The sequence below is a fragment of the Ailuropoda melanoleuca genome, chromosome 9 (genome assembly GCF_002007445.2).
Source record: "Ailuropoda melanoleuca isolate Jingjing chromosome 9, ASM200744v2, whole genome shotgun sequence".
NCBI lineage: Eukaryota > Metazoa > Chordata > Mammalia > Carnivora > Ursidae > Ailuropoda > Ailuropoda melanoleuca.
In genome coordinates, this window is record NC_048226.1 from 26600128 (window position 1) to 26621753 (window position 21626).

The 21626-nt window shown below is 37.9% G+C and overlaps 1 protein-coding gene across 2 annotated transcripts in view; it reads right to left on the reverse strand.

Annotated features, from left to right (window-relative positions):
* Window positions 1-21626, reverse strand: part of OCA2 (OCA2 melanosomal transmembrane protein) — a 437584-nt gene that overhangs the window by 337929 nt on the left and 78029 nt on the right. For both annotated transcript variants that reach the window (XM_034667989.1, XM_034667990.1), the window contains exon 3: window positions 131-229. In XM_034667989.1, the coding sequence (XP_034523880.1) occupies window positions 131-229 (99 nt within the window). The remainder of the gene's footprint in view (window positions 1-130; window positions 230-21626) is intronic.

The following is a 21626-nucleotide window of genomic DNA, read 5'->3' on the forward strand; positions in this document are numbered from 1 at the left end:
CAAAGCTCTGGCAGAGACCAAACAACATGTCAGGCAAAAATTCATATCTCGGGAAGAAATTCTCCAACATAAGTGCCAAGAGCAATGTTCAGAGATTTCTTAATTTTATAAGTAGGTGCGGGAAACTCACCCTTTCTCTTGTGAGGAATTTCTCAGCAAAGGGGTGTTTTCTGTAAAGCAGGGGTCTTTTGACCTGGAGTTGAAGAACTGAGGTAAAGAAGACTGAGACCTGCAAGACACAGTGAAGGAAAAAGGATCACCAACACAAAAATGGTGGAGGTGTTCGCTGGTAATTGGGGCTATATCCAAGAACATGCTTGAGATTCAGTGATAAATTTTACATAAGTTATATCTGAATTATAAAAAGCTAGAGTTTTAGGAGAGACAATTAGAAACAACTCTCCTCCCCAGAACAAACCAGGTTGGCAATGCAAAACAGATATTCACATAGACCAAGTGCTGTAGGATTGATGCTTTTAGACTTTGCCATTCCATGCAGAACTTTTCATAGAGAAAACCATTCACTGTTTGATGGGCCTTTCTATACTCAGAAAATTCTACTTCCCAATTCTCCTTCCTAAGATCAAAGTATTTAAATATCACACATTTAAAATATCCTATTGGCTTCCCATTGAAGATCAATAAGTAGAAGTCAGGGCCCACGGGGTCAAAATGAAATGATAGGACGAGGCAAGGTGGCGGAGGAGTAGGGGACCGCATTTCAACTGGTCTCCTGAATTTAGTTGGATATCTACCAAACCAGTCTGAACACCCACAAAATCACCCTGAGATGTAAGAATATATATCTGGGTCTCTACAAGCAGAAAAACACCACCTGTCTCGAGGTAGGAAGGATGGAGTCATGAATCTTCGGGGAGATATCAGAAGATAAACAGAAGGGGTTGAGAGCATCCATAGGCTGGCTCCTGGAAAGTGATATAACACCAGAGCACAAAAGAATCCTTTGCCAGGGACCAGGCAAAAACTCAAAGAGCAGCTGGGAAAGGGCTTTAGAACAGTGCTCAGACAGATCCAGGAGCTGCGGATGCACTCGCAGGAGGCCCTCTGAGCCCATGGCCACTCCAGGATTTAGAAGCACAAAGGGGAGGGACATGCCTTGGTCCCTGGGACGACCTCTGAGAGAGTCGCCATGGGCGCACACCAGGGGAGGTGGTGTGCAATGACACATACAGAAATGGAGACTGTGTGTTCTGGAGGGTTTAGTGAAGAGAACAGACTGTGATTTCTCTGCTCTGGGATGCAGGTTTGGGTGTGGCCATTTTTGCTCTGACCCTTGGAAGAGGCCTGTAAAGCCACCAGAGAACAAAACTCAAAAAACCGGGTTCAATGGAGCCCAACCCCGTGAGGGGGGGCAGGGCAACTCTGCCCAAGCAGGGTTGCCTGAGAAACTGTGCAGCAGGCCCCTCCCCCAGAAGACAGGCTGAAACAACAAGAGGGCAACAACCCTATGGTCCCCATAAAACTATATAATCCCAACACTAGGGGAAAATAGTATATTGAGCTCCAGCCAATGCCTCACAGCTTATTTTTCAGATAAAACTTTCTTTTTGTTCTTTCTCTTATGCTTCTTCTCTTTCTTCTTCTTACCTTTTTCTCCTTTCAACTAGGTAGTTAATATATCAACCAATATTTCATAGTAGCTTTTTAAGTTGTACTTCTTCACACCTATATTTTTTTAGAGATATATCCTTCAATATAGTCTTTCTTTCCCTACTCAATATTACCTTTATATATACACAAGTTTAACTTTCTCTGTAATTTTGGGAAGTAGTGTCCTCTAACAAACAGAACAAAATATGCCCAGGAACAATTGAAACACACTACTTTGTCCACATGGAGCCCCCCTCCCACTCCCCCCACCTTTTTTAATTTTTAATTTTTTTTTTAATTTTATAAATTTTAGTCTTGTGCTTCATTTGGCTTTGTCTTTTCGGCGGTGGCTTCTAACCACTCTGATTTTCCTAGGGAGCATCTTGTTAAGGTCATGGTTGATACTTCGGATTCTGTACATTCCCTAACCATCCCTTAACAGAACAACTGGGAGGAGGAACTCCAAACAAAGAAAAGAACCAGAGACAATGGCCTCTGCTACAGAAGTAATGGATATGGATATAAGCAAGATGTCAGAGACAGGCTTCAGGTTAGCAATTATGAATTCAATAGCTAGGCTTAAGAAAACCATTACCAACAGTATAGAATCTCTAAGGACAGAAATGAGATCTAACCAGGCTAAACCTAAAAATGCAATGAATGAGATGCCGTCTAACAGGATACTCTAACAGTCAGAGTAAATTAGGCAGCAGAACGAAGTAGTGATTCAGCAAGGCTGATAGAAAGGAAGGAAGCCAAAGAGGATGGGGATAAACAACTAGAAGCCCATGAGATCAGACTCAGAGAGATCAGTGACATCATGAAGATTTTCCAATGTCAGAATTATTGGGCTCCCTGAGGGGGTGGGGCTGGGGCTGGGGGGGCTAGAAGGTATATTTCAGCAAATTATAGCTGAGAACTTCCCTAATGAGAGGAAGAAAACAAGCATTCATGTCCAAGAGGCAGAGAGGAACCCTCCCGAGATCAATTAAAATAGACCAACACTCCAGCATATAAATAGTAAAACTTGCAAATCTTAGAGCCAGGGAAGCTATCCTGAGAGCAGCTAGGGGGAAGAGATTTCTTACATACAGAGGGAAGAATATCAGAATAACATCAGACCTGTCCACAGAGACCTGGCAAGCCAGAAAGGGCTGACAAGACATTCAGGGTACTAAAGGAGAAGAACATGCAGCCAAGAATACTTTACCCAGGAAGCCTGTCATTCAGAATGGATGGAGAGACAAAGAGCTTCCAGGACAGGCAGAACCTGAAAGAATATGTGACCACCAAGCCAGCCCTGCAAGAAATGTTAAGGGGGGTTTTGTAAGGGAAGAGAGACCCCAAGAGTCACATAGACCAGAAAGAAACAGAGAAAATCTATAGAAACAGGGACGTTACAGGCAATACAATGGAACTACATTCATATCTTTCAATAGTTACTCTGAATGTAAATGGGCTGAATGCTCCCATGGAAAAACACAAGGTTTCAGATTGGATAAAAGCAGGACCCATCCATATGCTGTTGACAAGACACCCATTTTGGACCTAAAGACTCATCCAGATTGAAAGTGAGGGGATGGAGAACCATGTACCATGCTAATGTACCACAAAAGAAAGCTGGGATCGCAATCCTCATAACAGACAAATTAGATTTTAAACCAAAGATGGTAGAAAAAGATGTAGGGGGATACTATATCATACTTAAAGGGTCTATCCAACAAGAAAATCTAACAGTTGTAAATATCTATGCCCCTAACATAGGAATAGCCAACTACATAAGACAACTGTGAACCAAAATAAAGAATCATATTGATAATAATACCATTAATAGTAGGAGACCTCAACACTCCACTCTCAGCAATGGACAGATCATCTAAGCAGAAGATCGACAAGGAAACAAGAGATTTGAATGAGACATTGGACCAGATGGACTTCATAGATATATACAGAACATGCCATCCTGAAACAGCAGAATACTCATTCTTTTCAAGTGCACATGGAACTTTCTCCAGAATAGACCACATACTGGGTCACAAATTGGTCTCAACTGATACCAAAAGATTGAGATTATTCCCTGCATGTTATCAGACCACAATGCCTTGAAACTGGAACTCAATCACAAGTAAATATTTGGAAGGAATTCAAACACTTGGAAGAAAGAGCATCCGGCTAAAGAATGATTGCGTCAACCAGGAAATTAAAGAAGAACTTAAACAATTCATGGAAAGTAATGAGAATGAAAGTACTTCAGTCCAAAACCTATGAGATACTGCAAAGGCAGTCCTAAGAGGAAAATACATAGCCATCCAAGCCTCTCTCATAAAATTAGAAAAATCTCAAATGCACAAGCTCACCTTACACCTAAAGGACCCGGAGAAAGAGCAGCAAATAAAACCTAAACCAAGAAGGACAAGAGAAATAATAAACATTAGAGCAGAGATCAATGAAATAGAAACCAGAAAAACAGTAGAACACATCAACGAAACTAGAAGCTGGTTCTTTGAAAGAATTAATAAGATCAATAAACCACTAGCCAGACTTATCCAGAGGAATAGAGAAAGGACCCAAATTAATAAAATCATGAGTGAAAGGGGAGAGATCACAACTAACACCAAGGGAATAAAAACAATTATTAGAAACTATTATCAACAACTATATGCCAATAAATTAAGCAACCTGGAAGAAATGGATGCCTTCCTGGAAACCTATATTCTATCTATACTCTAAAAACTACAGAACACCGATGAAAGACATTGAAGAAGACACAAAAAGATGGAAAAGCATTCCATGCTCATGGATCAGAAGAATAAACATTGTTAAAATGTCTATGCTACTCAGAGCAACCTACACTTTTAACGCCATCCTGATCAAAATGCTAATGCCATTTTTTAAAGTGCTGGAAGAAACAATCCTAAAATTCGTATGGAACCCGAAAAAACCCCGAATCACCAACGAAATGTTGAAAAAGAAAAAAAAAAAGCTGGGGCCATCACATTGCCTGATTTCAAGCTATAATACAAAGGTGTGATCACCAAGACAGCGTGGAACTGGCACAAAAACAGACACATAGATCAGTGGAACAGATAGGGACTCCAGAAATGGAGCTTCAATTGTATGGTCACCTAATCTTCCACAAAGCAGGAAAAAATATCCAATGGAAAAAGCCAGTCTCTTCATAAACGGTGCTAGGAAAACTGGAGAGCTACACATAGAAGAATGAAACTAGGCCATCTCCTTACACCATACACAAGAACTCAGAATGGATGACAGACCTCAATATGAGACAGGAATCCATCAAAATCCTAGAGAACATAGGCAGTAACCTCTTTGACCTCAGCCACAGCAACTTCTTTCAAGACACATCTCCAAAGGCAAGAGGAAAAAAAAGACCTGGAATGAGAGAAAGGGTGGGGGGGGACTTTTTAAAGCTCTTTCAGAGAAAAACATGCAGCCAAGGATCCTTTATCCAGCAAGGCATTCAGCATTGATAGAGAGACAAGGACCTTCCAGAATCGCCAGTCACTGACCAATTTCATAACCACAAAACCAACCCTACAGGAGATATTAAGGGGGGTTCTATAAAAGTAAAAAGACCCCAAGAGTGATACAGAACAGAAAGTTACAATCTATAGAAACAAAGACTTTACAGGCAATATGACATCATTGAAATCATATCTCTCAATAATCACTCTCAATATGAATGGCTTAAATGCTCCCATAAAACGCCACAGGGTTGCAGATTGGATAAAAAGACATGACCCATCCATTTGCTGTCTACAAGAGACTCATTTTGAACCTAAAGATACATCCAGACTGAAAGTGAAGGGATGGAAAACCATTTTTCATGCCAATGGACCTCAAAAGAAAGCTGGGGTAGCAATTCTCATATCAGACAGATTGGATTTTAAACTAAAGGCTGTAGTTAGAGATACAGAAGGATGCTATATTATTCTTAAAGGATGTATCCACAAGTGGATATGACAATTATCAATATATATGCCCCCAACAGGGGAGCAACAAGATACACAAGCCAACTCTTAACCAGAATAAAGAGACATATCGATAATAATACATTAATAGTAGGGGACCACAACACCCCACTCTCAGCAATAGACAGATCACCTAAGCAGAAAATCAACAAAGAAACAAGAGCTTTGAAGGACATACTACACAAGATGGACCTCATAGATATATATAGAACACTACACCCAGAACAGAATACTCATACTATTCGAATGCACATGGAACATCCTCCAGAATAGATCATGTTCTGGGTCACAAAACAGGTATCAACTGATACCAAAAGACTGAAGTTATTCCCTGCATATTCTCAGACCACAACACTCTGAAATTGGAACTCAAACACAAGGAAAAATTTGGAAGAAACTCAAACACTGAAATGAAGAGCCATCCTGCTCAAGAAAGATTCGATGAACCAGGAAATCAAAAATCAATTTAAACAATTTATGGAGACCAATGAAAATGAAAACATAATGGTCCAAAACCTATGGGATACTGCAAAGGATGTCCTAAGGGGAAAATACATAGCCATCCAAGCCTCACTCAAAAGAATAGAAAAATCTAAAATGCAGTTTTTACATTCTCACCTAAAGAAGCTGGAACAGCAACAGAAGAACAGACCTAAGCCACACATGAGAAAGCAGTTGATCATGATTAGAGCAGAGATCAAGGAATTAGAAACCAGGAGCACAGTAGAGCAGATCAACAGAGCTAGAAGCTGGTTCTTTGAAAGAATAAATAAAATAGATAAGCCACTGGCAAGACTTATACAAAAGAATAGAGAAAGGACTAAAATTAATAAAATTATGAATGAAAAGGGAGAGGTCACAACCAACACCAATGAAATAGGAAGGATAATTAGAAACTTTTATCAACAGCTTTATGCCAATAAATTAAGCAATCTGGAAGAGATGGATGCCTTCCTGGAAACCTATAAATTACCAAGACTGAAACAGGAAGAAAGTGATTTTTTAAACAGACCAATTAATTATGAAGAGATTGAAGCAGTGATTAAAATCCTTCTGAAAAACAAAACTCCAGGGCCTGAAGGATACCCTGGGGAATTCTACCAAACATTCAAAGAAGATAAAATACCTATTCTTCCGAAGCTGTTTCAAAAAATAGAAACAAGGAAAACTACCAACCTCATTCTATGAGGTCAGTATTACCTTCATCTCCAAACCAGGCAAAGACACCATCAAAAAGGAGAATTACAGACCAATTTCCCTGATGAATATGGATGCCAAAATTCTCAACAAGATCCTAGCTAATAGGATCCAACAGTCATTAAAAGGATTATCCATCATGACCAAGTGGGATTCATCCCTGGGATGGAAGCGTGGTTCAACATACACAAATCGATCAGTGTGATAGATTATATCAACAAGAAAAGAGTCAAGAATCATATGATCCTCTCAATAGATACAGAAAAAGCATTTGACAAAATACAGCATCCTTTCCTGATTAAAACCCTTCAGAGTGTAGGGATAGAGGGTACATGCCTCAATCTCATAAAAAACCATCTACGAAAAGCCTACAGCAATTATCATTCCCAATGGGGAAAAGCTGGAAGCATTTCCCTTAAGATCAGGAACACAACAAGGATGCCCACTCTCGCCATTATTATTCAACATAGTACTAGAAGTCCTTGCAACAGCAATAGGACAACAAAAAGGGATAAAATGTATCCAAATTGGCAAAGAAGTCAAACTGTGTGTCTTCGCAGATGACTCTATATGGAAAAAACAAAAGAATCCACTCCCAAACTACTAGAACTTATAGAGCAATTCAGTAATGTGGCGGGATACAAAATCAATGCTCAGAAATCAGTTGCATTTCTATACATGAACAATGAGACTGAAGAAAGAGAAATTAGGGAATCCATTCTGTTTACAATAACACCAAAAATAATACGCTATCTAGAATTAACTTAACCAGAGACGTAAAAAATCTATATTCTAGAAACTACAAATCACTCTTGAAAGACACTGAAGAAGACACAAAAAGAGGGAAAAATATTCCATGCTCATGGATCAGAAGAATTAACATAGTTAAAATGTCCATGCTACCCAGAGCAATCTACACTTGCAATGCTATCCCGATCAAAATACCAATGACATTTTTCATAGAACTGTAACAAACAGCCCTTAAATTTGTGTGGAACCAGAAAAGGCCCCGAATCTCCAAGGAACTGTTGAAAAGGAAAAATAAAGCTGGGGCATCACATTGCCGGATTTCAAGTTGTACCACAAAGCTGTGATCAAAGACAGCATGGTACTGGCACAAAAACAGACACATAGACCAATGGAACAGAATAGAGAACCCAGAAATGGACCCTTGGCTCTTTGGGCAACTAATCTTTGATAAAGCAGGAAAAAACATTCAGTGGAAAAAAGACAGTCTCTTCAATAAATGGTGCTGGGAAAATTGGACAGCTACATGCAAAAGAATGAAACTTGACCACTCTCTCACACCATACACAAAGATAAACTCCAAATGGATGAAAGACCTCGATGTGAGACAGGAATCTCAAAATTCTAGAGGAGAACATAGGCAACAACTTCTATGACATCGGCCAGAGCAACCTTTTTCACGACACATCNAACGGCTAAAGGGCTGGTATCCATAATCCATAAAGAACGTCTAAAACTCAACACCCAAAAAACAAGTAATCCAGTCAAGAAATGGGCAGAAAACGTGAACAGACACTTCTCTGAAGAAGACATACAAATGGCTAACAGACACATGAAAATTATTCAATATCATTAGTCATCGGGGAAATTCAAATCAAAACCACATTGAGATACCACCTTACACCAGTCAGAATGGAAAAAATTAACAAAACAGGAAACAACAAATTTCGGTGAGGATGTGGAGAAAGGAGAACCCTCTTACACTGTTGGTGGGAATGCAAGCTGGTACAGCCACTCTGGAAAACAGTACAAAGTTTCCTCAAAAAGTAAAAAATTGAGCTACCCTATGATCCAGGAATTGCACTACTGGGTATTTCCCCCAAAGATAAAGATGTAGTGTAAAGAAGGGACACACGCACAACAATGTTTACAGCAGCAATGTCCACAATAGCCAAACTGTGGAAGGCACTGAGATGCCATTCAACAGATGTATGAATAAAGAATATGTGAGATATGTATATGTATAAACACACACACACACACACACACACACACACACACACACAATGGACTATTACTCTGCCATCATAAAGGATGAATACCCACCATTTGCATTGACATGGATGGAACTGGAGGGGATTATGCTAAGTAAAATAAAAATAAGTCAAGCAGAGAAAGACAAGTTATCATATGGTTTCACTCATATGTGGAACATAAGCAATAGCACAGAGGACCATAGGGGAAGGGAGGGAAAACTGAAGCAGGGAAAATCAGAAAGGGAGACAAATCATGAGAGGCTATGGAATCTGGGAAACAAACTGAGGGTTTCAGAGGGGAAAGGGTTGAGGGATGGGGTAGCCAGGTGATGGATATTAAGGAGGGCCCATGTCGGGATGAGCACTGGGTGTTATATGCAACTATTGAATCATTGAACACCACATCAAAAACTAATGATGTGCTATACAGTGGCTAACTAAACAAAATTTAAAAAATTTAATGAAATGATTAAATGGCAAGGAGGGGTCTCTAAGGGGGATAGAAGCCACAAGTGAAGCAAAGCAAAGGTTCACACTGTTCGGGACCCCCCCTCCACTGTGCTGGCCTGCATTAGAAGAAGGGCCACCATAAACTTATCCAAATCAGGAGATTTTAAGACTGAAATAATTGCACATGCACAAGAGCCCACAAGCATATATGGTCTCCTCATTCAAGGATACATAATGTTTAAAAGCAACCAGCTTTTCATGAAAAGCTGCAGAAAACATTTTCATTCCTAACTGTTGGGAATATGTCATTTTATATAGAAATATATTGTCTTTACTAAAGGAGCCCAGGCCACACAGAGCTGCTGTGGGTGCCATGAAACACTCACTTGGGGCAGTAATAACACTCAGATCATAAATGCAGAGAATGGAAAGAAAAATATTCCCACCCCCTTTCTTCTTCTCATTCCAGCATGCACCTGTGATCTTAGACAATAAGACTCTGGTCTCATGGATGAATGAAACCAGGGCCCTGAGCTGTGTCCAACAATATCCATCACTCCACACTGAAGCCAGGAAGGGAGTCTGTCTTGGGCCAGCAATGTGTCCTCTGAGCGCCACCTCTGGGCATCCCCACTTTATTGGGGAACACAGATGAGAGAGGAATCTGTCCTCAGGAGCTTTACTAGCCAGAAAGAAGAGCACGGCAGAAAACAAGGTGTAGAACAGATGCCCTAACTAGCACGCATCACAGCAGAGATGGAAGATGAATTCCACTTGAGGGATTTAATAATTCGTGCACTTTAGCTGTTAGCTATTCAAACTGGCTTAAACAATTAGTTGGGCTTTTAAATTTTTGATGTCTCATAACTGTAAATGAAGAAGGGCCTCAGGCACATTTAGATAAATGTCTCAATAAGTCAACAAATATCCAATGTTTTCTGTTACTCCTTGGTGTGATCTGTTACATAGCATTTCTGGGAAAGGCGACTGTTACCGCGACCTCACTCACATTATTTAACCACTCTGAACTTCCATTTTCACTTCTGTAAAATGTGGATTAAAAGGAAAAACTCACTAAAGTGAATCACACTAAATTAAGAGATGTAAATGGTAAGCATAGTTTGGCTTCCATTCAATTCAATTATTTCTATTATACTATGAGCCTCTTATGAATGGCTGCCATTTTATTTCCATCTTGTTTTATCTGGTACCTTAACTGGTACCCAGTTCAATGTAGGTATTTAAATACTTAATGAATTAGTTAAATCCCAGTAACCATAGCTTATTTACATGAGGTGTCTTTTTGACTCAATGAAATAGTTTTCTAAGCCATTATTATAATGTGCTCAGAATCACCACTGACCCTCTGAAGAGCAGAAAATGTTCAAGAGAATGGAGGTGCTATTGCTCCTTAGAAAGCACTACCCACAGGCTCTCAGCACAGCTCACAGCAGCACCACACTGCAATGCTGAGAATTCACCTTATGGCCATGAAGGAGGAAAATTTGAAATGGGGAAAGTCAAAAGTACTATTTATTTACTCTGAGGTGGGCACATCTGGCTGATTTCATTATTTAACATTTCTGTTGCAATTTGTGTACACACAGTATTTTATAATTGTAGTTATAAGTGTACAGGGAGTAGTTTCTAATTTAATATTTAGTTATGATTCTAAAGAGTCAAAAATAAAATATGTTTGCTAGGAAATTTCCCAGAGACTTCAGGCTATTCCAAATTTAAACTTAATTTAACACTGTCCAGACATTATTTTCCATTGTTCCAAGTCCATTTCTTTTTTCCAAAAAGGGAAAATCAGAGAGGGCTTCAAACCCAGTTACTTCACAGGACCCCTGATCTGCTGTCCTGGAAGACAGAAAACTCACAAACTACATATAGAGGAGATTCAGGATTGCCCAAGAAACACATATTCTGGAGTCATTTTTCTTTCTGACTTTATTAAGGTAGAAAATATTGATGAGATCTATATTATTCCTGACCTTTTCTCCTTCTGAAAAAGAAATCTCACTGACATTTCTCTGACTTCACATCAAAGCCCAGGTGTTTTCAAAATTCACAGAATTCAATTGTATCTATTTTCCTTAGTGTCTCAACAACTCTATGTATACATGTGCGAAATTCATATATGCCTGGGAGGCAATACCTCCCAGCCCTCCCCTGTCTACAGCATTTTTCTTAATTCCAGACACCCTAGTTCTTTCTAGATCCAAACATTTGGTAGTCCTATGGTGCTTATGTCATTTTATTAAGAAATAAGTATCTAAGGATGTTAAAAATATTGCGTACCTCATATATTAACACTTCTGAGAAGATTCATGTTTCTAAAGGCCAGACAAGAGACAATGATTAGAGCAAAAGACATGCTGGAGAGAGGGTAGTGGTTTGGTTATCAGTGGTAGAGGAAGAGGTTTGCTCTCATTCTTTCTCAAGCCCTGTATCATGTAGATACCATCAGTGCAGGACAGAAGCCAGCTCTGCTTGGCAGGGAACCCAGAGCAAGTAACAAGGAGTGCAAAATGATGCCAGTGCCTTCCTCTCTCTCTCCCTCTCTCTCTCTGACTCTTGTTTCTGGCCTGTTTTCATCCTGGATTCACTGCTCCAAACTACCTTTCCAGAAGGAAAAAAGCAAACCAGCAGGCTGGGAAACGTTGGGTTTGCCCCAAAAGTGATCACACAGAAAACCGCCAAGTGCATCCACTGACAGAAAGCAGATCCGAGGAAGGAAAGTGATCAGGGAAGCTGCCACCCACTCATGTGCCATTTTTTAGAAGAGTTGGGAGGAGACTGTAATTCCTCACCCAAATATACACAGGGCTTCAGAGAGTCTATCATTGTTCCATCCAAGCATAGCCAAGCTTTTAAGTTTAATTAACTGCAAAAAAAGACAGCCTATATCCCAGGCTGCTCAGAGGCAAAGTTTGTAATCAGTTGTAATCATGAGGGCAGTTTCCCACTTCTTCAGCCTAACACCCCCACTAGTTATTTTCTGCAGGATTTAAAAAATAAACACACAAAAAATTATATATCTATGTTAACAGGTATACAGTGTATAAAAATGTAATTTGTGATATCAATAACAAAGAGGGGCAGAACTATATAGAAGTAGAATTTTTGTATGCAGTTTAGCTAAGCTGGTATGAATTCAAATTAGGTTGTTATAACTTTAGAATGTCATATCCAATTATCACTGTAAACACAAAGAAAATATAATAAAACATACACCAAAAAAATGAGAAGGGAATCAAAACATGTCACTACAAAAAAAGTCAACTAAACACAAAGGAAGGCAGTAAAGGAGGAAGGCAGTAATGAAGGAAATGAGGGACATAAAGTTATAAGACATACAGAAAACAGAAAACAAAATGCCAAAAGTAATTCTTTTTGTATGAATGATAACCTTAAATATCAATATACTAAACTCATCGATAAAAAGGCAGCAGTTGGCAGAGAGATTAAACAGAAAAAAAAGAAAACAAAAAACATAATTCAACTATATGCTATCAATAACAATTATAAATAATACGCACCAAACATCAGAGCTCCAAAAGATATGAGACGGACAATGACATAATTGAAGGGATAGATAGTTCTACAATATTGGCTAGAGATTTCAATGCCTCACTCTCAATAATGGTTAGAAATCAAACAAAAGACACATATGGAAACAGAGGCTTTACAAAACACTATAAACCAACTGGACCTAAAAGACCTACAGAGAACAATCTACCCAACAACAGCAAAATTACACATTTCTCTCAAGTACACATGTAACATTCTCCAGGATAGACCATATGTTATGCCATAAAATAAGTTTTAATAAATTTTAAAAGACTGAAATAATACAACATATCTTTTCCAATCACAATAGAATTAACTAGAAATCAATAACAAAATGGAAACTGAAAATTTCACAAATATGTGGAAATTAAAACACTCAACCAACCAATGGATCAAAGAAGAAATCACAAGGAAAATTAGAAAATATCTTCTGTGAGCTGAATTGTGTACCCCACTTACCCCCCCCAAAAAAACCCTCATATGTTGAAGCCCTAACTTCCAGTATCTTATAATATGACTGTATTTGGAGATACCTTTAAATAGGTGGTTAAGTTAAATGAGGCTATTAGAGTGGATTTTAATCCAATTTGACTGGTAGCCTTGTAAGAAGAGGAAATTTGACACACAGAGAGACACCAAAGATTCATGTACAATAACAGTGTGAAGGGGAAGTAGGAAGGCAGCCATCTGCAAGCAAGGAGAGAGGCATTTGAGGTAACTAACCCTACCAGCACCTTGATCTTGGACTTAGAGCCTCCAGAACTATGAGGAAATAAATTTCTGTTGTTTAAAGTGCCCTGTGTGTGCAATTTTGTTATGGCAGCCCTAGAAAACTAATACCATTTGAGACAAATGCTCTGAGACAAATGACAATGAAAACACAACATACCAAAATTTATGGGATGAGCTAAAAGCAATACTAAGAAGGAAATTAATAGCTGTAAGTATTTACATTTAAACTGAAGAAAGATCTCAAATCAACAACCTAACTTTACACCTTAACAAACTACAAAAAGAAGAATAAACTAGACCCAAAAGCTAACATAAGTAAGAAAATAAAGATTAGAGAGGTGACTAATAAAACAGAGATGAGAAAAGCTATAGAGAAAATCAATGAAACTAAAAGTTGGTTCTTCACAAAGATCAATAAAACTGACATATCTTTAGCTGGACTAAGAAAAAAAAGAGAGAAACTCAAATTATTAAAGTCAGAATGAAAGCAGGAACATACCTACCAATTTTACAGAAATAAAAAAGATTGTAAGAGTATACTATCAATGATTATATGCTAACAAATTGGATAACCTAGATAAAATGGGCAAATTCCTAGTTATACACAACCTACCAACACTGATAATGAAGAAAAAGAAAATCTGAGTAACTCTTAAGAAAATTGAATCAGTAATCAAAAACCTCCGAACAATAACAAAAAAGCCCTGAACCAGATTGCTTGACTGATGCACTCTACCAAATGTTTAAAGAAGAATTAACACCACCTCCTCAAACTCCCCTAAAAAACTGAAAAGGAGGGGACACTCATTCAATGAAGTCAGCATTACCTTGATACCAAAGACACTACAAGAGCAGAAAACCACAGACCAATATCCCTGATGAATACTGATGCAAAAAATCCTCAACAAAATACTAGCAAGTCAGTTCAGCAGCATATTAAAAGGATTATACACTATGACCAAGGGGAATTTATTCCTGGAATTCAAGGATGGATCAAAATATGAAAATCAATCAGCAAAACACACCACATTAGCAGAGTGAAGGAAAAAAACCACATGATCATCTAATGATGCAGAAAAGTATATGACAAAGTTCAGCACACTTTCCTTATAAAAATATTTAGCAATTAGGAATGAAAGGAAACTACAAGAATAAAGTTGTAGTTTTTATTAAAAATGAAATATGAAAAACAGCTAACATCATACTCAAAAATGAAATACTGAAAGCTTTTCCTTTAAGATGAAGAACAATTTGAGGAAACCTGTTTTGCTTTTTTTTTGTAATGATTTTTTATTATATTATGTTAGTCACCATACAGTACATCCCCGGATTCCGATGTAAAGTTCAATGATTCATTATGCGTATAACAACCAGTGCACCATGCAATACGTGCTCTCCTTACTACCCATCACCCGTCTATCCCATTCCCCCACCCCCCCTCCCCTCTGAGGCCNAACAACAATTGTTGGAGAGGATGTGGAGAAAGGGGATCCCTCCTACATTGTTGGTGGGAATGCAAGTTGGTACAGCCACTCTGGAAAACAGTGTGGAGGTCCCTTAAAAAGTTAAAAATTGAACTACCCTATGACCCAGCCATTGCACTACTGGGTGTTTACCCCAAAGATACAGACGTAGTAAAGAGAAGGGCCATATGCACCCCAATGTTCATAGCTGCATTGTCCACAATAGCCAAATCATGGAAGGAGCCGAGATGCCCTTCAACAGATGACTGGATTAAGAAGCTGTGGTTCATATATAACAATGGAATATTACTCAGCTATCAGAAAGAACGAATTCTCAACATTTGCTGCAACATGGACGGCACTGGAGGAGATAAACCTGTTTTGCTTCTAATCAATATAGTATTGGAAGCTCTAGCCAGATCAATTAGGCAAGAAAAAGAAATAAAATGCATTCAAATTGAAAAGAAACACATAAAATTATTTCTGTTCACAGATGACATTATCTTATATGTAGAATATTCTAAAGATCACACACACATGCACGCACACACACAACTATTGGAACTAATAAAATCAAATTCAGCAAAGTTGAAAGATACAAAATCAACATGCAACAGGATGTTCACACAAATGAAATTTTATACAGCAGTGAAACCGGATGAACTACCGCTAAACAAAGCAATATGGGTAAGTGTTAGAAACATAATGTTGAATGAAGTAAGGAATTCATGGAAAAATACACACATCATACAACTTCCATAAAGCTTAAAAATAAGCAACACTAAACAATACATTGTTTAGGATCCACTTACGTGGTTGTAGATAAAATAAATAGAGAAAGAGATGGATATATGTAAACACACACACACAGGACTTATAAATACAAAATTCCAGAAAGTAGTGCCTATATTAGGAAGCAAAGGGATAGGGCAAAAGAGGTGCCAATTGGTTTATGAAAATTGAACCTCATAACTTACTGATATTCACTCATATGTGGAATATAAGAAATAGTAAAGGACGCCTGGGTGGATCAGTTGATTAAGCATCTGCATTCAGCTCAGGTCATGATCCCAGAGTCCTGGGATCGAGTCCCACATTGGGCTCCCTGCTCAGCAGGGAGCCTGCTTCTCTCCCTCCTTCTGCTGCTCCCCCTGCTTATACTCCTCTCTCTCTGTCAAATAAATAAATAAACAAATAAAATCTTAAAAAAAAGAAATAGTACAGAGGATCATAGGGGATTAAAAAATAACTTACTGATATGTTACATATATTATTTTGTCTATATAAAATATTATATGCTATTTTATTTTTTTACTTAAATTCAATTAGCCAACATATAGCACATCATTAGTTTCAGATGTAGTGTTCAGTACTTCATCAGTTGTGTATAACTATTTTATTTTATTTTTTGTTAAAGAAGAGGTGCCCTCATATAACTATTTTAAAGGAAGAATGAATTTATCAACTTGAACAGAGGGGAAGTTATATATACAGAAAAGAAATAGCATAGAGATGATCAGATAGAAAATTGGAATTCAAAAAATGATAAGATGGAAAGCTGTACTGAAATCCTGAAATAGAGGATGAAAATTACATATTTTCATAATATATTTAAAATATGTATCTCATAATATTTTCAAATAACTGATTAGTTCTACTTATCATTCCTAGTTAGTCTAAGAAATGAAGAAACATTTATTTTTAAAAGCCTCCTAAAATCAAGCAAGCAGAAGGGGAAAACAGGTATTAGAGGACCACTTAAGTCTCAAATGAGTCACCAAACCAAGAGCTCCTGTGCATTATTCCGAAGTAGAGAAAAAGGAATTTTTAAAATTCAGTCTTTACAAATAAATAGCCCTTTTACTTTCTGTTTGCCAACATAATAAAATCTTAATCACTTATATTCAATTAATCTTGGAAATAACCCCTAATTGAAAAAGATGTTGGGGTTCATGTTAACCTCTGTTTAAACAACTAGTTTTGTTACAGATGGTGCAACTCAATATTAAAAAGAATTTCTAGATACTGCTTAAAAATTTTCCTAGAATATGTGTAAGTACAGTTAACACAAGAATTGTTAAATATGAATGGATATTACTAATCACACAAAAAAGACTAAAAGTATACCCAGAGGCTTGGGGACGTCTTTTTGACTGAGATTTACCAGAACAATTTTAGGATTTACTTTAATGTAAAAACAGTCAGATGATTTAAGATCCAATTTCAATTATTTCCCCCAAGGAAAATAGTTCAAATAGCTAGCTGGCCTAGTGGTGTGATTTCTGAAGTTTACAGTTCAGGTTCATAATTCAAAAGGATGTGCTTGGAGCAGTCAGGTGGTGACTGGGCCCAGTGAGGCATATGAAGCAGACATATTACTAATAAAGCCAAACATGCATAGCTGTCCTTGGCCAGCTTGCTGCAGAAGTTGATGATTGTTCAGTATATGTCCCCCAAAAATCACAACAAAAAGACTGGTGCCCACTTTTTCCAGGGCTAACACAAAGGTAGTAAGATAAAAGTGTCAGTCCTTTGGCTAAGTAATACTTAGGCATCAAAGATGCAATTCCTTCTTTTCAAAGCAGATGATTGGAATGGGAATGACTCCTATTTGGAAAAATCACTGCACTATAATAAACAACTGTTAATCTCTACAAATAAGCAACAAAATCAGTATTGGAAAGATTGTTTTTAGTCAGAAAAAAAAACCCTGTGGGAGGAAATCAGACCAACATTCACTCTAATTCGCTTGAAAACTCAGAAAATTAATCATTAACATTGGATAGGCTTATGACAGGGCTGGTTATTGAAGAGATAAATAATTTCTATTGCTCAAAAAACAAAAATATACTCCTCCCAAAACAAACCACATAGACTTATGTGTTTTCAAGGGAGATGATATAACTCTCCATGTTAATGAAAGGTGTATGGGCCCTGAGCAAAAACCTACATTGTTCCCTCACAGTCATCCTCTCCCAGACAGACATGAAAGTGTGAGTCCAAGGATAAAAATTTCAGCATTGTTAATAGGAATACAGATGAACTGAAAGTACCTTAATATATTACTGCATGAAACATAAGATCATTATTATTTTATGAGGTAGACAGCTCCCTGGAAGACCATTTTACACTTTTTATTAATACTTTTCATATCATGCATGTGCATGTATACCATATGCTCAGTAGTGATATCCCATATAAGAAAAAGGAAGTCTATTTTTAGCAAATTTTTCTGACCAACCTCTAATTTGAAATCAGTAAGATATTCAAGTGTACATGGCATATTTAGTCCCTATCCCATGTTCTAGATAAACTCTGTGGGGTTTGGTCTATTTCCTTTTTTTTTAGTTTATTTTTATAATAATTTTTATTATATTATGTTAGTCACCATACGGTACATCCCTGGTTTTTGATGTAAAGTTCCATGATTCATTAGTTGTGTATAACACCCAGTGCACTATGCAATATGTGCCCTCCTTACTACCCATCACCAGCCTATCCCATTCCCCCACCCCCCTCCCCTCTGAAGCCCTCAGTTTGTTTCCCAGAGTCCACAGTCTCTCATGGTTCATTTCCTAAGCTCTTCTTGGAAAACTGCCTGGATAAAGGAGATACTCATCCTGGTGGCCTGGAGCAGACACATGGATTGGAGACATCGCAGAGAATGATGGACTTCGCCAAATTTCTCTGTAAACCACAATTCTCTCCCCTGTGTGTGATATGCATTTGATTAAGTCCAGGCTTTGGGGGGGGGGGTGCCGTCAATTAATGAGAGAAGGTCCTGAAATCTCTAACTATGATTTTGGGTCTATTTCTTCCTGTGTTCTATCACTTTTTGCTTCATATATTTTGTAGCTCTTCATAAGTCCATGACTGTTAAGAATTATGACCCTTTGGGGCACCTGGGTAGCTTGATCGGGCAAGCCTCTGCCTTCGACTCAGGTCATGATCCCAGGGTCCTGGGATCCCAGGGTCCCTGCTCCTCGAAAAGCCTGTTTCTTCCTCTCCCTGCCTGCTCATTCTCTCTCTCTTTCTCTCTCTCTCAAATAAATAATAAATAAAATCTTAAAAAAAAAACAATTACTATTTTTTGAAAAAGAATTATGGCCTTTTGACAGATTGACCCCTTTATGACATGGCCATCTCTATTCCTAGTAATATTCTTTATAATCCACTTGTTCTAATATTAATATAGCCACTCCAGTTTTCTTGTATCCATTTTATCATTGTATATCTTTTTCCATCTTTTTACTTTTAACCTATCTGCACTTTTGTATTTAAAATGGGTTCCTTTAGGGGTGCCTGAGTGACTCAGTTGGTTAAGTGTCTGCCTTTGGCTTGGGTCATGATCTCAGGGTCCTTGGGATGGAGCCCTGTGTTGGGCTTCTTGCTCAGCAGGGAATCAGCTTCTCTCCCTCCCTCTCCCTCTGTTTTCTCTCTCTCTCTCCCTCTCTCTCAAATAAATAAATAAATATTTTCAAAAATAAAGTGTGTTCCTTCATACATAAGGTATTCAGTCCATTCACATATAATGTGATTATTGTATATTTAGGTTTAAATCTACCACCTTGCTACTTGTTTTCTATTTGCCTGTCTATTCCTTGTTCCCTTTTCCCTCTTTTTCTGCCTTATTTTGCAGTAACTGAGTATATTATATGATCCATATTATCCCCTTTGTAGCTGGCTTATTAGCTATAATTCTTTGTTAGTTTAGTTGTTGCTTTAGGGTTTACAGTATACATCTTTAGCTTCTTAGACTCCAACTTAAAATTATATTATACCTGTTCCTCTATAACATATAATAGTAATATATACACACATATCCATGTATGCAACTATATACATCTATAGTGTACAAAGGTACACTTAAAAATAATGTGCTCCTGTTTCTCTCTTCTCAACCTTTGTGGTATTGCTGTCATACTTTTACATGTGTTATAAAACACATACTGCATTTTTATTATTTTTTAAATGATCAGTTATCTTTTAAAGACAATAAGAAATGTATATATTGACCAAAGCCATTTGCATTCCTGGCACTCTTCATTCCTTTGTGTAAAATCATTTTCCTCCAAGAAAGTTGGAGATCACCCTCCCTCTGTCCTTGCTGTACCTTGCACCCACCTCTGTTGTGTCATTTATTGCACACTTTGCACACTTGTTTATATATCTACCCCCCAACTATACCATGAGACCAATACCCAACACAGCACCTGGCAACAGCAAGCTTAAGATGTTGGGATGAGATTAGCTATAACACCTTACATGATTAAAGCCAGGAAAAGCCATCAATTCCATGGGGTGAGATAAGCTAGCATGTTTTAGCATCTCCCATGCACCAAGCACAATAGATGGGACGCTGCCACAGCTGTGTCTCCCCACCCAGGATAGGCAACTATATAGCCTGGCCATGCTCACACTTCAAATCAGCATGCCTAAAAAGGAATTGGTGTTCTCCTAAAATCTACCTGCTCAAGATTTCCCTCTTGTCACCCTCTTTTTAAACTTTGGGGTCCTGGAATTAGCAGAAAAATTCCAAGGGTGTTAGATTCCTGCACCCAAGTCTGCCAGCACATCCTCCTCCTGCCATTCTCATTTCATTCTCTCCTGCCATGGCAGTGGCTTCCAACTGTAAGCCTACAATCAAATTCTGTGGGGCCCTGCTTCAAAACAATTTCCCAGGACCCGATCCTATAGATTCTGATTCAGAAAAGCGTATAGCCCAAAGAGCTATATTTTTACAACACCCAAGAGATTTTGAAATAATACCACACTGTGAGAAACATTGGCACAGAAGATGAATCTCAAACTCTCCAGCCTCGTATCAACATCTGCTCATGGTATTATCCTTGAATCTTTCCAAATACATCTCTTTTTAGCTTTAACAGTCTCTAGGGAACAATATGGTCTCAGCCACTGTCCCCCGGTGGTCATGTCTTCTTTTCATCTTCCATCTTAAGCACAAGTTCTCTGAGAGAAGGGAAAACACTTAGGAAACTAGAAATAGAAGGGAACTTCTCCAATATGATGAAGGGAATTTGTGGAAAACACACAGCTAACATCAAATTCAATGGTGGAAGACTGTAATCTTCCCTGCTAAGATCAGGAACAAATCAAGAATGCCTATTTTCACCACTGCTAGTCAACATTGTACTGCAAGTTCTAGCCAGAGCAATTAGGCAAGAATTAAAAACATCCAAATTGGATGTTTGCAGATGACATGATCCCATGATCCTATATATAGAAAATCCAAAAAAAATTCATAAGAATACTACTAGAGCTAACAAATGAATTCAGCAAGTTGCAGGTAAAAAAGCAACACAAAACTCTGTTGTATTTCTCTATACCCTCTATACCAGCAATGAAAAATCTGAAAAGCAAATTAAGATGATTCCATTTACAATACTACCCAAAATAATAAAATATCTAGAAATAAACTTAACCAAGGATGTGAAAGATTTGTATAATGGAAACTTCAAAACATGGCTGAAAGAAATTAAAAAGATTTAAATAAATGGAAAGACATCCCATGTTCATGGCTAGAGATACTTAATAATGCTAAGATGTCAATACTACCTAAAGCAATCTGCAGATCCAATGTA